Source organism: Drosophila subpulchrella, unplaced genomic scaffold (assembly GCF_014743375.2).
Source record: "Drosophila subpulchrella strain 33 F10 #4 breed RU33 unplaced genomic scaffold, RU_Dsub_v1.1 Primary Assembly Seq354, whole genome shotgun sequence".
Classification (NCBI taxonomy): Eukaryota; Metazoa; Arthropoda; class Insecta; order Diptera; family Drosophilidae; genus Drosophila; species Drosophila subpulchrella.
In genome coordinates, this window is record NW_023665577.1 from 3,427,479 (window position 1) to 3,445,891 (window position 18,413).

Here is an 18,413-nt window from a genome sequence, read left to right on the forward strand (position 1 = left end):
TAATTATACGATGAGTTCATATTTCATTTATTTACCAGATAGTTTTATTTCCTCTTAAACCTGGTGCTTAAACCGCAGGTAACGGAGCTGTTGGGCGATATTAACCGATTCAATTTCAAAACATTGACGATGTAAATAAAGTGTTTGAGGAAAACTCCCCCCACTATAATACCTAAACATCTGCTAGATTTGAGTCCCTGAATAAACGATATTCAAATTACATAAACGTAGATAGGGTATACAGATTTCAGGGCCCCGAAAATCCGTATCACTTTCGTTGACCGCAGAGTCATTCACTGCTGGCAGTTGCGTGGTGTGAACTTTGTATTGAACTTGAAACTGGAGCTGGACAAGATCTGCATAATGCATAAGACGGGCCTGTGTGTCGGTCACAAATCAAAGACCGTTTAGCTTTTCCGCCGAACAATGAGCTGACATTTCACTTTGAGTGCTCTGCTTTCTGATATGCATTCGGTTGCGTTTTCTTTCCTGCGTTTCTTTTCCTTTTCTCGCTTTTTCTTTACCAGACCCTCTGGAATCGTCCGGTCCGGTTTCCGGTCGACCCAACGAGGTTTATCTATTCCCAAAAGGGCGCTTATCACCAATTCGTTGCCCTCCGCGTTGACGTCTGATTAAACCCTGCAGGGAAAAATGATTTTAAGACGGGGTAGATTTAATTATTACATATCCATAAAAACATATCGTTATATTTTTACAGAACTTGCTATGAGTGGTTTAAACCCACTGGGATTCCTTATATTAAAAAAGTTATTCACTTGTTTATTTTATTTAAATTTATAATGTTGTGGATGATTACAAAACGTAGAAATAGCAGCAAGGGTCATCGATCATTTGAGGTGATTTCATAAATACGTTTTAAAATATAATATAATATTATATTTAATATATATTTGTATCAAGTTGGTAACCTTTTCTCGCAGTGTGGGAAAACTGACCAACGATGACTGTCACCAGCTCAATGGCAAAATGACGGGTTGGATGATCAGTTAGCCGTTAGGTCACTGTGCTAATCCCCCGCTAATTGTTTCTTAATGCGTTTGTAACTCCCTAACCAGGCAGAGGAGTAGGACGGCCTTGGCCAGGAGTCGTTACCTAGGAGTCTACCTGGGAGTCTGGCTCGCTAATTACTCGACTTAGGCCCGCGCCTGCCTGACTCACAGCCGCAGCATATTTACAACTGCCGGCTAGCCGGACAAACAAGGCAATCGGCGGTCGTAAAAGGGCGAATAGCTACAAATAAAACAGAAAACGAAATCTCAATAACAAAAAGCCGCCTCCCCACGACTCCGAAGACAACAAAAGGAACACCACGAGGCCCCAGGAGGAAGTGCCGACGTTTTCGTCATGACTAAGCGTGGTTACTCAAAGGGAAACCAATTGATTCCTTCCTGTTGCCGGCCAGTCCGTCGTCCATCTTTCCCTATCCACTACATACCGTCCACCGCAGAGCCACGACGGCAATAGCAATAACAAAATCTAAATATTTAACGACTAAATTGAATCTGAAGGCGCGCGCTCGCTCACATCAGGCAAATTTTCCGGCTGGGGTTACCTGCGGCTGCTGCTGGCATAATCAATAAAAGATAAACAGTGGGCAGACTGCGGCTCCAGCCCATTGAAATGGCCACATCACGTAATGGAAAATGTTGCAGGGAAAGCCTACTCGCCAACCGGCCACTTCGAGAAAAGCCCAAAACAACTATATAGCGATGTGAATACGAGTGAGTAGGTAAAGCCCCTGTGGTCCATGTCGTCGTCAGCAGGCGTACGAGAAGTTTGGGCATTCTGTCAGGCAGCCAGACATCCGAGTAGTTGGTCGACCTACCAGACCATCAGCCATTCAGTCACTTGGCCGGGAAAGACCCCCGTGGACCGCAGCTCTTAGAAGCTGAGGGGCACTCCACCTCGTATTCTGGTTCTGATGGTACCCCGCTTTTGTCTGGGCGGACTCAGGAGAGCCAAATCATTCACAAACAAAACTGGAGAGGCTGAAAATTGATTCGAGGCAGCTGTCGTTCGACGGATTGCCACGAATTGGTCATGATTAGCCAAGGAAAGCAAAGAAAACTCCATCGAGGGAGTAACTGAGTTTCCAGCTGCTCAAATGGTTGTCAGTTATGAAGCTTTAAAAAAAATTGTTGAAGTCTTTAAAATTAGTTCGGAACTAAGAACTTGTAATACTTTTTTAGTTGTCATTACTGGCATGCTTTGACCTTAAATATAAAAGTTAAAAAAAAAATAATTTCAAATATGACAAATTTCCATTTCTTCTGGTCGTAGATCTAGTAAAATAGTTACAATTTATAATAAACATGCGCGGATCAACGGGGTGATATGAGGGATAGATTCCTCCACTCGGGTTAAGAAGTATATATGTAATCTGTATTCTTTTCCGAATTTTTGATTTCTACTCAACAAGTTTTTTATATATACACATGCCACAACCAAAGGCTGAATCGACCACTGATAATAACTTATAATGAATCAATATCTAATGATATTTAAAGAAAAGCTATGTGCAGTTAGAAGCTTTATTTACTAATTCTATGCATTTTCTTTGAAATAAGTGCATGATAAATAGATAATTAAAACTTTACCCTTTTAAACTCTTACCGCTCAAATGTGGTTCCACATGTCAAATAATGATTTTTTTTGACTTGGTAAATATAGCTTAACTTCACTTTCAAGTACTTGACCCTCGATTCCCAGGCAATCTTATCATATCACTTTGAATTTCGGATTTTTTTTACTGCCCCAATTACACTCCCTATCTGATCGTAGGTGATATTAAATGTTTGGTTAGTCCGGCCAGTCCTCAGACCCTCATTGTTCCTGCTCTCCTTTGTATTGGAGCTCTTGTGTTGTACCAAATAAACAATAAGAGTGCTGGGCCGAGGGCAGTGGGATGGGGCTAGGGATAGGTGTGTGGCATGGACATAGGGCCTTAGGTAGACCCGGCTGGTCCAAGTTCGAAGGGAGGATAGGATGGGTGGGGGGAAGAACGCCTGCGAGCGAATTGGCTGCCAACCACTCTCACAATGAGGGGCTCGATGACGATGACGTTGTGGATCTGAAGAGCTGGCCACATCCAAGCCAAAATGTTGGTTTCAGTTTGGTTTGCTTTGCTTTGGTTTGGGGCCGGCGCTAGGCACTGACACTTATCAGACCAACACACATGTGTACGATGGGGAGTTTTTAGGGCCGAGCAGCCCACTTACTTGCCGCAGAAGTAGAAGCAGAAGCCGCCTGCCTGCCAGGCCCTATTATTACCCCGAGAGCAAATAAACCCAGGCCAAGGCATATGATGGATCTGCCAGTAGAAGGGGCAAGGGTAGCTGGAGTAGGTAGAGAGAAGGGAAGGGCAAGGGACCGACGTCGTCATCAATATACGACCGCAGCACATGCATTGCCTGCCACAGCAGCAGCAGAAGCAACAAAAGCAGCAGCAACACAAGCAGCAGCAACATCAGCAGCGACGGCAGCAACACAAAATTCCAGAGCGCACGCGTTCTCAACTTTAGTTCTTTGCGAGTGGCCAACGCGTTCGGTCGTCGTGCGTGGTCGTCTATAAGTCTGGAAACCCCTCGAAAAGGCCCCTGAAAACCGGAGTCAAATCGAAGTTATAGCAACAGCTGAAAAAGTCGCTCAAGGAAGTGCAGCTGTATATTCTTTATCTGCAGCCGAGTATCTGTGCGCATCCCGTGTTCAAAAGTGTTTGTGTGCGTGTTGGCCAGTTGATTTCGGGCCCGTCAAACTGGGAGCGACAACCTAATCAATCAGTCACTCAATATGGCCAGTATTTCTAAGAGCCGCGGCAGCTGCAGCTCCTCCAGAAACAGGCTGCATCTTCAGCTGGGATCTCCGCTGCTCTTCGTGATCTTCGCCTGCCTGCTGGCTTCGTGCTCGGCTCAGCCAAGTGAGTATAGATATAGAGAGTATAATGTGGTGGGCATATCTCATCCCAGGCATCCCAGGGACTGGGGCTGCATTGTCGTCCCCCCATCATCGTGATTGTCGTAATCACTTGCTGCGGTCGCATCAGGCCTTTGACTTATATACTTATATTATATCTTCTGATGCCGTGCGATGCGGTGTACTGTGGTGGCTTTATGGCGATTTTCCCCGTTTGCTGCGCTTTGGCTTGGCATGGTTCAAAACAAGCGTAATTATGCCACTGCCGCGGAAGGGGCGACACAGAGCTCCCTCGATTCCCTCGATTCCCCCAGCCAAAACCCAAACGGTGGCACTTGGGTGTCATACAAATGCCCCCATCGGCAACTGAAAATGCGCTCCATGCTCGCCGGCAGCGTGCGAAAGTTCAATAATGTTTGGTAACAGGCCAATTGAGGCGGTCACCGCAGTTCAAACTGTGCGATAAGGCGAAGATATCGGTTCCGTTTTGGGATGGGGGATTAGCTCGGGACTCTGGAGAGGCGGGGGAGCTTAATGGCACTCAAGACTCGGTGATCGAGGGAGAGTTTAATGGCACTAAAGTTGCAGTTATCGGGGTGAACAAACCCATATCATATTTATAAATTATCAACGGACCCAGCTCGAAATTAAAGGATCATTGATCATGTGGCGTGCTGTTTGCATGTTACTCTGTGTTAGACATGTAATTTCTCTCACTTAGACACCAAAAACATAATTCCTAGGGCACACCCATACCAAAGAAAAGGGTCTGACAGCTGACACTGGCCTGGTTTTGGTCACTGCATCGGCATCTGCATCTGTATCTGTATCTTCATCTCCATCTGCAACTGCGGCAAGCTGCGTAGCCAAACAAAATCGATTTCGTGTAGTTTTCCTCTAAATGCCATTTTCCTCATTTGGCCGCTTCTTTGTTTTCGTTGTGCGGCATGCTTTGTCCCATTTTAAGACCCAAAGACAGTCTCTGGTGTTATTGTACCTATTTGTTGTTCTTTGGCATTCGTTCCCAAGGGATTGGTATAGGGACTGTGAATTGGAATAGAAATGGGCATGGACCGACCGCCCATGCATATCTCATGCAGAGCATCTAATAATTCCGCTTTTCCACGAAACGAGTTGCATCTTCTTAGGGATTCCGACCCAGAATGGATGGGATGGCATGGGGATGGGGATGGGGATGGGGGAACTGGAATAGATGTCCCCTCATAAATAAGTCAGCTACTTTATAGGCACACAATGCGACAGGCTGGGTTGCCCGGTCTCGTTGGTTTGTTTATTTGGTTACTAATTTGGGATTCCTCGATTTGTTGGTGGTGTCTGGTGTGTGTGACTGGAATTTTAATCACTGCCACCCGTCCCCCCATCCAAGTGGCCAAGCGTTTTGAGTAATGGGCGCGGGCGAACGTCTCCGGAGGAGAATTCGGGTTGATCGGGTAGTATTGGGCTACCAGGCCTGGTACTCTGGGACCCAGTTGTGAATGAATGTGTGAGAAAATGTGCACTGATGACAGCGATGATAGCCGCCTAGATGTGGCTATGAATGGGCCGTATCGATGTTGCCTGTCGACAGACACCCAATCGGCCCATCGGGGCCATAAAGAACCCATCGAAAAGGCCTAATGGCACTCGTCTATAATATGAATGTAATATTTGTTTATTAGCGCGTTAAATGGGAAGTTTATCAATGTAGCGGTCCCTCTATTAACATCGTTCGAAAAAACATTTTATTAATTTCCGCCTTTAAATGCATTCTGATATTTTCGGGGAAAGTTTGAGAGAAGCTTTTAATATTTTCCGTGCCTATTTCCATTTCTGGTCAAGTAATTGCGACGTGTTCTCAATTTCTGGGGAGAAAGCCGCGCCTAGTCATCGCTGTAAAGTTGTGTTATTAATAATATAACTTATCTGAAACACGGAGAGTTTCTTCAACGAACCAGCGATAATCACATTTCCACGAATCTTCGTAATCTTTTTGTTATAGGGAGCGCTGTTTCCGTCTTAAAATCTATATGTCTTGAGATTTTAATAATTCGATTATATTTCAACAAAAAACATGAGTTTAAAAACTTTCAGACTTTAAAAGTTTAAGTTCATAAACAAATTTAAAGCAAAGACAATTGTAATTTTTAAATGTCCTGTATATACCATTTGAACGTTCAGTTTTGTTTACTATCATTAAATTTTAAAAATTTAAAAGCAACAGTTTCCCAAATGGTGTTATAGTATATATATTATATAAGTCCCAGAAAATAAAGCAAATAACAAATAAGTTTTTCGTTTCGGATTAAGGTTCGGTTCGTATTTCACTCCGGTTTGGAGGGGTTCAGCTTCGATTTTCTTTCGACATTTCACCCTGAGTTTTCTACATGTTACATTGCACTTACCAGTGGTTGGTGTATTGACTAAATGGTCACCACTAAAGATATATCTTTAAGAAACTATCCAATTTAAGTGAATAATGAACTTACTGATATTCCATATTCTAATCAACTGCTTTTCACTTTTATCGTTTTAGTCGAGTCAACCTCGTCATCTCCAGAAGTAGAAGAAGTGGCAGATTCCACCACGGCACTCCCTATCCAGTTGGAAGAGAGTTTATCCACGACAGAACCACCGATCCTGAATGCAACAACTCCTGCTCATCCTGTGGAAGAACCCAAGGAAGAGGAAGTTAATCCTGCCGATCCTGTTGAACCCACAGACAATTTTGTATCGGTTTACGGCGGAACCTTGGAACAGGATATCAAAAATGATGTGAACAGTGAGGTGGAAGATGCGCTTTCTCCAGTGGATCCAATTATCGAAGAAGTTCAAAAGGCCGCCGAAGCTGCACTCCAAAATCAAGAGAGTAAGTTATACTAATTTACTAATTTCCAAAAGAGTAAGTCTAATTAAATACATTTTCCACAGTTGCTGTTTTAAGTGCTCGCGAACCCAAAACTCTTGAATCTGCCGAGGAAAAGAAGCCCATCCACATCGAGGAGTCGGAGGAGGAGCAAGCGGAACCAGAGGCAGTCACAGACAATATTGCAGTGTCCAGTGAGCAACTGGAAAGTCGCATCCGACCATTGCCCAACGTGACCAGCGACCTGGTTTCCGTGATCCTCAACGAAGATCGAGCCATCACCGAGCAGCCCATCACCAAGACCAATCTTTTGGCCCTGGAGCAGGAGCACGAGAGATTGGAGGTTGACGAGGACAGCACTCCGGTGCCTCCGGCTTATGAGGAGTCCAAGCACCAAGTGACCAAGAAACAGGGTGTGGAAGACCCGCTTCCCATTGAAATTGCACCGGAGGTGCCCGAGGAACCAGAGATTCAGCCTTCCGAGGAACCCCAGGCTGCTCGTGAGGATCGCAAATTTGAGGAGTCCAACGACAAGCTAAATGAGATCAACGAAAACACCATTGAAGAGGATGAGACCCACACCAAAACTTCGACTTCACCAGCACCGTTGGTAAACGTGGAAACCACTAAATCTTTTGTGGAGCCAAATGAGGAGATCGAGAAGAAGGTGGAAACCGAGGCCAAGGCGGAAATGGAGGCTCAAGTGGAGGGCGTTACTCCTTCGGAAGAAACCATTGTGGAGGCCGCAGATCCTGAAGACAAGGAATCTGAAGTTGCCGAGACAACCGAGGCGTCTGTTTCAGAAGTGGCCCAGATAGGCGAAGAGGAACCTAAGGGAGAAGTTTTAGTAGAACAAGTCGATCTTAAAGAACCCACAATTCCTATCCAGACATCTTCAGAGGCGAACCAAGAAGAAAATATCACTGAGGAGCCAGTTAAAGACGTTATCTTCCCCAACGTTAACAGTGACTCTGTGGAGGAGAAAGACAGCGATGAATCAGATGAAAAATCTGCTTCTTCGGAGGAGGAAAAAGAGCCTGTTGCGGAGGAAGCCAAGTCCGCTTCCGACGATAGCACCGCCACTCCGCTGGTCTCCTATCCTCCCCACGATGCTGGCCAGACCTTCGATAGCAACTCCGCTGATGAGCACTCGGCCCAGCTCTCGGGACCCTCCAACTACCGGTCCACCCTGATCATAGCCCTGTGCTCCGGCACCGCTGTGATATTCATCGTGGCCTCGCTGGTGATCTTTGTGGTCTCGTTCCAGCGGCAGCACGGCACCTTGGACATCGAGATGCAGGAACAGCGCCTGGGCAAAGATGTCCAGGACGAGGACAATGTCCAAATGAAGCTGCTCGATGTGGATCTCTCGACTCCCGTCATCTTGCCCATGGGCAACGAGGAGACCGACGAATGCCTGTAGACCATGATCCCCGTAAATGGTGCCCTGTAAATATTTATTAACTTCGAGATTGCGAGGACGAAATGAGCATGCTTTTCCGGCTGGCTGTTTATTTTGGTTTCTAAATTGTTGACTGAGAGCAGCTGCAAGCAAATCAAACGAATAATCGAATCGAAACGAAATCATTTGCCATACTGTTTAATTTTAAATGCACCTTAGCCCCTAAGATTTTTCAAAAGTTTGACAAAAATATTTATATTTAAACACTTTCTTTATAGTTAAGCACATTTTTATTGAGTCTGATGAGAAGTCAGAATAAATATTTTCGATTGATAATGTTGGTAAGTATTTATGGGATGGGTTTCGTAAAACGTGTGGCATACTTTTTGGCTGTGTTGGAGAATCTGTGCACTGAGAAAAAAAGTTTTATTGGTTTGATATCAGCTCGAACAATTTTTTGGATAATACCAAAGTAGGTAATCCCGAACGCAGTTACTGAGAATAAAAGGGTGTCATTTTAGCCAAGCTTAAAAAGGTAACTAAGTGTTATTATGCAATTAAAAAATATTTAAAGTAAAAACCTTCCGCCAACCAGTTTATAAAATGGAACGTGGTAGGCTCTTTTCAGTGACCATGCTTAAACATATTTTTTATCACTTAGTTAAACATTTTCTGCAAAAAGTTATTGACTTGTCTTTCGTAGGTGGTAATGCAAAGAGAAGAAGCCGTTTTGTCAAAAGTCTTTTAAGTGCATCATAACTTTGTAAGTAGCGCCTTATTAGCAAAAAACTTATTTTCCATGTTTTCCATGGTCGTTAAAAGTAAAAACCCTAAATATGAACCACTTTGACTTATTAAGATACTTATGATAGATAGGATAGTTATTAACCGACTGTATGTGTTAATAACCTTAGGAAAACTGTTGCATTATACATAATAAATATATTCTATTACTCTGGATGCAGTTCACCTACCAAAACCACAAGATTATACTTTATAGAGGTTAACCAGAAATGATTTACTGGCAAACTACGTAGAAGTCACAAACCCATGGCAACCGCACGCCTAATTGCTTGTCAGGCGTATTGATCAAAAGCTTATTTGCCACTTGGCGGCATGCTTCAAAGTCGATTTTTAATTAGTTAATAATAAATCGAGAGCAGGGCGATCGAAATGAAGAGTGGAAAGGGAGAGCGAGCTTGCAACATAATAAATAAGAGCACATTGATCTCCCACCCGCCACTCGGCACTCCCATCATTTTCCGCTTTTCATCGGAAAATCGAGTGGCTGTCTCTGTGTAAATGAGCTAAATGAGCAGAGTGGGAAGGCGCTTGCTTCGCGACCGAATGAAATAAACAAAGTGATTTCCAGATTAAGAGCTCATCTCGTCAGTTCGGATATGTATTTGTTTACGAGGGATTATGCAATGGCCCGCACAGTGGTCTCCGCTTGCCGTCGCCTCTAAACAATCAATTTAAAAGCAATAAAATACCAATTGACAGCATCGAATTCTAGCGATTCCATTGAAAACAGTCGATTGCAAAACTCAAACTCCATGGAGGGCTCAACGACGTCATCGCCTGCTCCACTTGGCTGGATGGAAATGCAAGTCGCACAAAGTTGTTACAAGTCCATTGTGATGGTTGGGACTGGAATTGGATGGGTAAGGATTGGGTTGCAGTCCATGGAAGAGCGACCACTGTGCTGCAGTCGAGCAGAGGAGACTTTTCCCATTTTCTTCCGGACTTTTGTCTGGCGAGCGTCTAACGCTAAAGCTCTCGCTCACGCGCCTTTCGCTCAGCTGTTCCGCTTTTCCTTCGCTTTTCCCCCGCTTTTCCCTCGCTTTTCCGTCGCTTTTCCCTCGGCTTTTCCTCGCCTTTCCCCAAGCCATTATTTTCCCGATTAAACAGTCTATGCATGCATGCTTCTAACCTCTCTTTCCCTCTCTCTCTCTATATATATCTTACTCACTCACTCTGTGGGTGTGTGCCAGCGCTTTTTCATCTGCCACACATTTCGAAAAAAACAAAATAGCAACATAAAAAGTTTTTCAGTTTGCTTGTTGCTTTGCACGCGTGCGGTTCGCTTGGATTTGCTCCTCCCGCGGTTTATAACTCAGAAAATAATAATAAAAAACAGTGTGTGTGTTTGTGGGTCTTTCGGAACCGCCAAAGGTAGATAGTTCTGAAATTCCGCTGCTATTTCGGACAGCTGTGCAAACTTGGCGGTACACGCTGCGTATACGCAACGCTGTCAGCACGTCACCCATACGCGCTGTGGTCCGCATGTTATTAATGTGCAATTGCCGTGAATAAGATTTCAAATTCGTGACGCTCAAGGTGTGCGTTTGGCGCAAAATTCGGTTTTATTCAAAATCAACCAACTACAAATAGCTTATAAAATAGACTGGCAGATCTATGTGCTTTCTGGCGGGGGGTTCTTGTGATTTTTTTTGGCAACCCTGCTTAACTATGTGCTTCGAGTGAGTCAGCGGCGGCAGTGAAATCGAAATAAAAGGCGCTGCATTTTGTTTGAGAAGAAAACAAATGAGACCACCTTGCTCCCAATTCAAAAAGAAATGTTCCCCAATTAGAAACGTAAACAAAAGGCCGAATATAACTTGTGGGCAGGTGTTGCATTCCGTGTTTATTCCCCCATTTAAGGGGATTTTTCTGTCTAGCAGTACATTGTGATATAACTAACATCTAAGGGCAGTTAGCCAGTTGGCACTGGATGCACTCTATGGCAACGACTTGGCATCGCAAGCACATGCAAATTGATATATGCGATGATAACTAGAGCATCATCTTGTTTTGGTGCCAAAGTCAAGCGTATAATTGCCAGCCGGAGGCGGATTACAGGGACATTTGCCACTTTCACATACTCATATGAATGTCTATTTGTCGATGACGAGCGCCCACAACTTGGCGAATTTGCTTAACTTTTATTTAATGCCATTATTTCCGATGCCTTTCAATGGCCTTTCGCAAACCATATTCATTGCGGTGGCTGGAAGAGCTTTTGTGGGTTGTACTATTTATACTATGTAGTTACTTACTTTGTGAATGGCATGTGGGGCGTTGGATTCGCCATATCTGTCGCCAATACCACGGCAATAAAAAGGCCACCCGTACAATGGAAGCAGCAACAAATTACCTCTAATAGCCGAGTAACGCCCAGGCGGCGAAATTGTTTTCAATCGCTCAATTGAAAATAAAATGAGTGAAACGACATTAAAATCAAAACCATTTCTTGGTCATGTCGAAATATGTTAATAAAAATTGCTTTGGGGTACAAAAGGCAAAGCAATTGAGTTGTTTTATTGACAGTTTAGCAAAAGTTTTAGTTTGGGGCACTCGATCTCTTGGGATGTTCCTCAATCAAAATCAACTTGGTTTGACTGCCATATGTGCAATTGACAACCCGGTTTTAATTCGCTGCCCCTTTTTAGGTGCCCTATAAGGTTGGCCTTAGAGTTCGGAACTTGGAATCCCATCCACTTCCCCAGGCACCCACACTTTTTGGATTTGGTTGCTCAATTCCAGCACGATTTGTTCGGCTTTACGCATGATTAATTAAGTCAGCAATTAAGTATATTTGGCTAAGCTACGGAACAGAAACCCAAACAGAATTGTTGCCAAATTGGTGTTTACCAAAAAAGAAAGACCGAATTCAAAAGAGCCCCGCGAATAGCGGAAGTTATAAATTCCTAAACGGACTGATATCATGGCTATTTATACATATGTCGCCTCCAGATGAGTTATAACCCCAGGGACTAGAAGTTGGTCAGACGGTGCACGGCATATCAATTAGAAGAAAGCGCCGGGCGAGGCCATCACCCTCTAGATTGGCATATCTGCCACTCCGCCCTGCAAAGCTAGGTGCAACATGTGGCACGTTGCGGTCATTAACCGGAAAAGTGCAGTCCCATTCCCACTTCCATTTCCACATCCATTACCATTCCGACGATCTCGCTCGCCACTAACTCAGATCATTAATTGCAGCCGCTTGATTTGTTTACTCGAAAAAAGGGAACTATTCGCAAAAGTGCACAAGGCAGGAAGATCCCATTCTGGCAAACACAAACAATTCCCCCACTTTCGGGCCAAGTTCCACGGACTTCGAGTACGGAATAGTACATCGCGGGAAATTTTAAGTGCAAATAAAAACAATGACGACAGCCAAATGGATTTGGCGCTTGGCGCTGAGCATCTTGCTGGGTGAGTACGACCACCGATTACTATGTTATTTTAAGGCCAACCCATGGCGATGCTGATTTTATGGACTTTTGATCGATTTACGGTATTTTTGGCCAGTTGTGTAAACGAACAATGTTTCGCACATGGCCTCAGGAACTTGAATTCCTTTTGCCCCCCGGTGTTTCAGCCTTCGATTAGATATCCCTGCCACAATGCGTCATGAAAGTATGCGATCGACCATCTCGTGCCAAATGGCATAATGTTTATTTTTACAAACGCAAAGTCAGCTGTGTCAACTGGATGTTGGTCTACCATTCCCCCGCCTATGGTTTTTTATCGCATATTTTTCTTTAAATCACATAAACTATTTTCGAAGAGATGAGTATGTGGCTATTAACAAGAAAATTAATTCCCAAATGTTTCCACTTAAACAGAAAGGAAAATATAATCAAGGAAATATGTCTGAATTAGTCAAGACGAAGATGGAATGCTCTTGAAACTACTTTACTATTACTATGTTTATGCTATGAATTTCATGCATTCTCCAACTCATGAAATTATAATAGCCCCTGTTTATACAACGCAGACATATTCATGAAATGATATTAGTAAAGCTGTCAAATATTTTGAATTTGATATAAAGCTCTATAGAGTAGTAGGCTGTGAAGTAGGCTGTGCGTAGACTTTTCATGCATTGGGACTGAATTCATAGTCAACTTTCGTGTGTTATCGAATTCATGAAACGGTGTTTATGCACACACGAATTTGCTCATTTCGTGAATTGATTTCATGAAATAGGCGTAGCATAAACACAGTATATGATAGTAAAAACAAGAACTATTGAATTTGTATATCAAATATTTGAAGGTCCATTTTTAAAATTTTTCTTTAACAATTCATTGATATGAAATGGCCAGCTGTATTCCATAATCTTTATGCCGTCGATGGAACTTAAATGTTTATTTTTGGTCTACCATGTCACCGGTTGCGGCTTAATAAATCAATTGAATATATGTACTTTGCCTCTGTCCATATGGCAAACATTCGCATTCGTTCTGTTTGATAATTTTTAAAAAAAACTTTGACAAATCTTGCTTGAAAAGCTGGCCAGGATGCTGACACTCGTTCACTCACTTGTCAGCTGTTCTGTCTTTCTGTTTTGACAACCCAATCACTGATATACAGCACACAGTAACCGCTCTGCTATATGTTCCGATTGGAAGCCCAGAACAAGTCGAGCTAAAGTTCCATCACGCATACGCAGCGTAGACTCAGGTGGTCCAAAAAGTGAAAGTGAAATTCGAACGAATTGTCAGAATGTCACTACGGAGGTGCCATGGCTCACTTCTGCAAAAATATTCCATATTATATATATTAAAAGTCGCGTCGCATGGGCGTTTAACGAGCGTGGGAAATTTGTGCTGCTTCGTGACGTACTTGATGCTATTTTCGAACCTCTAGTTTGGCCATTAGTAAATAAGCATAACGAACACAAATACTAATGGCAACAATTTAAATTTTATTTATCATACTCTTTTACGATTCGCAAATATTTTGTTTCGTTTTTTACGGCCTTGAATTGTTTGCAGCCGTGAGCTTCGTGGCGGCGGAGAAACCAAAAGGCTATCATCGGGAGATTTGCCAGTACCGCAAGGCCAAACATGTGAGTTGGGATTCTTTGAGAATGTATATATCTTTGTTTACTTATCTATTTATTTGGCAGATCCAGCCCATGAGCGACCACCACGATCGCCTGATGGCGATGCGCGAACAAATGCAGATTAGGGCCACGCTGCAGGGTCCCGAGATCGATGGCTACATACTGCCCTCCACGGACGAGCATCTCAACACGGAGGTGGCGGTGCGGGATCAGAGATTACGCTACTTATCCGGGTTCACGGGTGTGCGGGCCTTTGCTGCCGTGACCAATAAGGGAGCATCCATGTGGGTGGAGGACCGATATGCCCAGCTGGCCGATGGAGAGCTGGAATGCGACTGGGAGATCTATCTGATCAGCGGGAACGTCACCGTGGCCGACTGGCTGGGCAGTCACATAGGCATCGACAAACGTGTGGGCGCCGATCCTCATCTGGTGCCCCACTCCCTGTGGATCGAGTGGGAACGCCAGCTGGACGGCAAGTTGCTCAAGCTGGTCAAGATCAACACCAACCTGGTGGATCACATTTGGGGTTCCGAGCGACCAAATACGCCGAAGAACCAGTTGATAAAGTTGCACGAGAAGCGGTACGCCGGCGAGAAGTGGCAGGATAAGGTCAAGGAGCTGAGGAGGCGACTGGCGCACCTGGGCTGCGATGCTATGGTGGTCACCTCCCTGACCGAGGTGGCCTACCTGCTCAACATCCGGGGCACAGACATTCCCTACACGCCAGTGGTGAAGGTGGGTTTACTTATCTTAATACTAGTTTTTAAAAAATAATACTCCGTTTCCCCAACAGTCATACGCCATTGTTAGCCAAGATGATATATTCTTTTATGTGGCTCATGAGAAGATCAGTTTGGTCATAGATCTTCATTTGAGCACAGAATGCTTCAATGCAGATTGTGTGAAGTAAGTATACGGTAACAAAAATCTTAGTAAAAGTAAATAGTACATTTAATTATTTTTGAGTTGATTTGTATCCATTTTGGTTATACTAATATTAAGTAGAAATATGTCCAATTGAACAATTTAGTTAGTTTAAGCACTTTAATCGTTACTTATATCACAAAGTTCTTATTCATGAAATTAAAAAATGCCTTAAATAAATTTTACAGTGTTTATGCTATGCCTATTTCATTAAATCTTTTCATGAAATGACCAAATTCGTGTGTGCATAACCACCGTTTCGGTAGCACACGAAATTTAATTCAGCCCCAATGCACGAAATGCTAAGATACAGCCCTCTTTACTCTAAAGAGATCTATATAAATTTCAAAAAATCTGACTGTCCAGTTGATATCATTTAATGAATTTGTCTGTGTTGTATAAACCGGGGCTATTTTTATTTAATGTGTTGGAGAATGCGTCAAATTTATAGCTTAAACATAGTATACGATTATCATCGTATTCTAAAAAATACTATCTAATAGTTTCTACATAGATTGAAAAAAAAACCATTCATTTTAGTTATAAATTTTAGTATGTATCCTATTAAATAATATATTGTTGTGTTAAGTCAAATATTTTAGGATCAAGATCCTATATAATATACTCTATATAAATTTCAAAAAGTCTGACAGCACAGTTGATATCATTTAATGAAAAAAATCATTTAATTGAAAAAAAACCATTCATTTTAGTTATACATTTTAGTTTGTTTCGTATTAAATAATATATTGTTGTATTTACTCAAATATTTTGGGATCAAATGCTATATAATATACTATATAGAACTCTATGAGTGATTATATAGATATAAATTTCAAAAGATCTGACTGGACAGTTAATATCATTTAATGAATTTGTCTGTGTTCTATAAACCGGGTCTATTTTTATTTCATGTGTTGAAGAATGCATGAAATTTATAGCATTAACATAGTATATGACTAACATCATATACTAATAGATATCATCTAATATTTTCTGGATAGATTTAAATAATTTCATTTAAAATACAAATGTATGTATATTTCGTATTAAACAACATATAGTTGTATTAATTAAAATATTAAATATAAAATTTTGGGTTCAACATGCTAAATAATATACTCTAAAGAACTCTATATAAATTTCAGAAAATCGGACAGCACAGTTCATATCATTTAATGAATTTATCAGTGTTCTTTAAGCCGGGGCTATTTTTATTTCATATGTTGGAGAATGCATGAAATTTATAGCACTTATGCATTAAAGACTAACATCGTATACTAATAGATACCATCTAATATTTTCTACATAGATTTAAAAAAATTAATTTTAATTATAAATTTTAGTATGTTTTGTATTAAATAATATTTTGTTGTATTAATTCAAATATTAAATACGAAATTTTGGGTTCGACATGCTGTATAATACTACGAGTATACTATTATAATATATTAGTGCAGATGTTCTTACAAAGATTTAAGATTGATTACTATTTTTTGTGTTCCCCACAGGATCAAGGAGTACAATCAGATCTGGAGTGACATTCGTACCTACTCTCAGCTCTGGAAGCGAGTCCTTGTGTCCGCCCCTTGTGTGCAGGATCCGGGCGCCTCGGAGGCCATATACTCCTCCATGCCGGGCAAAATCGTCGTATGGCACATCTCACCCATTATCTTTATGAGGGCGCAGAAGAACTCCGACGAGCAGGAAGGAATGAGGAGGGCGCACATCAGGGATGGGGCGGCCATTTGCGAGGCGATGAGCAACCTGGAGACCAGATTCCACACAGAGCAGTGGACCGAGGAGAAGATCAAGTACGAGGTGGAACTGTGGCGTCTCTCGCAGAAGCACTCCAATGGCCTGTCCCTGCGTACGGTGGTGGCCTATGGAGAGCACTCCGCCCTGCCCTACTACATATCCAGCAATGTGACCAACATCGAGGTCTCCGACCAGAGTCTGTTGGTCATCGAGTCCGGGGGTCAGTATCTGGAGGGCACCACGGACGTCTCGCGGACGTTTATCTTCGGAGAACCCACGCAGGAGATGAAGAAGGTGTATACGAATGTGCTGGCGGGAATTCTCCACCTGACGCAGCTCAAGTTTCCGGCGGATCTGAAGCCATCCGAGGTGGACGCCGTGGTGCGTAGCATGGTGTGGAAGGACATGACGGACTATCCACAGGCAACGGGCCACGGCATTGGTTCCTTTAGCTCCGTGGAGGAACGTGAGTAGAGGGTTCTTTAAAATAGATTGGACGATGTAATGTAAGGATTTACTTCCCAAAAACAGCTCCCATATCCGTTGCCTATGGCAAGAACAGCAGTTTCCACTTCAAGCAGGGCTACTTCTTCTCCAGCGGTGGGTTATCATGCAAATTTTCCACCTAATCCTGAACTAATCCCATTTTAACCCTTAGAGTCTGGTTACTATAAGCGTGATGACTTCGGCGTCCGCCTGAAGAACGTGCTCGAGGTGGTGGACACCGGACACATTCATCCCAGCGGAACACACTTCCTTGCATTCCAGGACGTCACGATGGTGCCCTATGAGCCCAAGCTGATCGACAGCACACTTCTCAGTGCGGTGGAGAAGCGAATGCTAAATGAGTACAATGCCAAGATCCGAAACGATGTAGGGGACGAACTGAAGCGACTGGGCAACATGAGGGCCTTCTACTGGATGATGAACCAGACGCGACACATCCGGGAATATCTGACTGAGGATGAGTACCGCTCGGCGACCAGTGGAGGAAGTGGTGGCCACACCACGAGTCCCCTGATAGCCCTCGGTCTACTGATCCTCATTTCTGGGATCCTGCAATCCTAGGGTCCAGAGTTTTAAGTGTACACTGTCTGTAATTATGTAGATTTAGTTAGCTATGCAAATTTAAAGAGAGAATCTGGGACTAACAAGAAATCGAACCAATCAATAAATGCAATTGTTAGTATTTTAGTAACGTCAATTGGCCCTGAGTCCATTAAAACCGCACCCTGCCACCGAGTTCTTTGACTAGGATTAGGTAATAACTCAAACCAAATACGTAAAATGAAATGTATAAAATCTTTAAACGTAATCGACCAAAAATATGTTAAACCTGTTTACATTAATACGAGCATTGTCTGTAGACTTAAGAAATAACATTGTATATTTTTCTAAATATAATTTGGAAAAAAACCATTTGATGCATTATTTTACTGCTGTTTTACATGAACATCTTTTGTGGAGAACGATTTTTGTTGCATACTTTTTTGCTCATTTGAAAAGATATAATTGCTAGCAGTGCTGTCACTTTGTCTATTTTCCAGACAGATCCGATTTAAACCGGTTATTGTCCGAAGAAACAATATGAGATTGCAAATCCTAATTTATATAGAGGGTGCTTAGGATATTACCAGTACAATAAGGGATGTCGATCGATAACGAGTTAA

General features: G+C 42.8%; 2 protein-coding genes across 3 annotated transcripts; both read left to right on the forward strand.

The window, feature by feature from the left end:
* Positions 1-3,538: 3,538 nt before the first annotated feature.
* Positions 3,539-8,534, forward strand: LOC119560890 (synaptonemal complex protein 4). Its single transcript, XM_037874584.1, has 3 exons — positions 3,539-3,937; positions 6,467-6,799; positions 6,862-8,534. Exons 1-3 carry the CDS (start codon positions 3,811-3,813, stop codon positions 8,217-8,219), a joined length of 1,818 nt encoding a protein of 605 aa, XP_037730512.1. The 5' UTR covers positions 3,539-3,810; the 3' UTR covers positions 8,220-8,534.
* Positions 8,535-10,241: 1,707 nt separating this feature from the next.
* On the forward strand, positions 10,242-17,837 carry LOC119560641 (xaa-Pro aminopeptidase 2). Of its 2 annotated transcripts, none has more exons than XM_037874194.1 (8): positions 10,242-10,373; positions 12,204-12,419; positions 13,988-14,061; positions 14,122-14,796; positions 14,855-14,967; positions 16,497-17,209; positions 17,275-17,343; positions 17,402-17,837. In XM_037874194.1, the coding sequence occupies exons 2-8, from the start codon at positions 12,371-12,373 to the stop codon at positions 17,809-17,811; spliced, it is 2,103 nt and encodes a 700-aa protein (XP_037730122.1). In that variant the 5' UTR covers positions 10,242-10,373; positions 12,204-12,370; the 3' UTR covers positions 17,812-17,837. The 2 variants fall into 2 exon arrangements, with proteins under 2 accessions (XP_037730122.1, XP_037730123.1); XM_037874195.1 differs by having other exon boundaries at positions 10,255-10,373; positions 12,231-12,419.
* The last annotated feature ends 576 nt before the right edge of the window (positions 17,838-18,413 follow it).

Excerpts from the sequence above, each read along its gene's own strand:
- LOC119560890 (XM_037874584.1), top strand. The coding sequence starts at position 3,811 with ATGGCCAGTATTTCTAAGAGCCGCGGCAGCTGCAGCTCCTCCAGAAAC. Across the intron at positions 3,938-6,466 it reads TTCGTGCTCGGCTCAGCCAA|TCGAGTCAACCTCGTCATCT; the intron begins GTGAGTATAGAT and ends TTATCGTTTTAG. Across the intron at positions 6,800-6,861 it reads TGCACTCCAAAATCAAGAGA|TTGCTGTTTTAAGTGCTCGC; the intron begins GTAAGTTATACT and ends CATTTTCCACAG.
- LOC119560641 (XM_037874194.1), top strand. The coding sequence starts at position 12,371 with ATGACGACAGCCAAATGGATTTGGCGCTTGGCGCTGAGCATCTTGCTG. Across the intron at positions 12,420-13,987 it reads GGCGCTGAGCATCTTGCTGG|CCGTGAGCTTCGTGGCGGCG; the intron begins GTGAGTACGACC and ends AATTGTTTGCAG. Across the intron at positions 14,062-14,121 it reads AGTACCGCAAGGCCAAACAT|ATCCAGCCCATGAGCGACCA; the intron begins GTGAGTTGGGAT and ends TTTATTTGGCAG.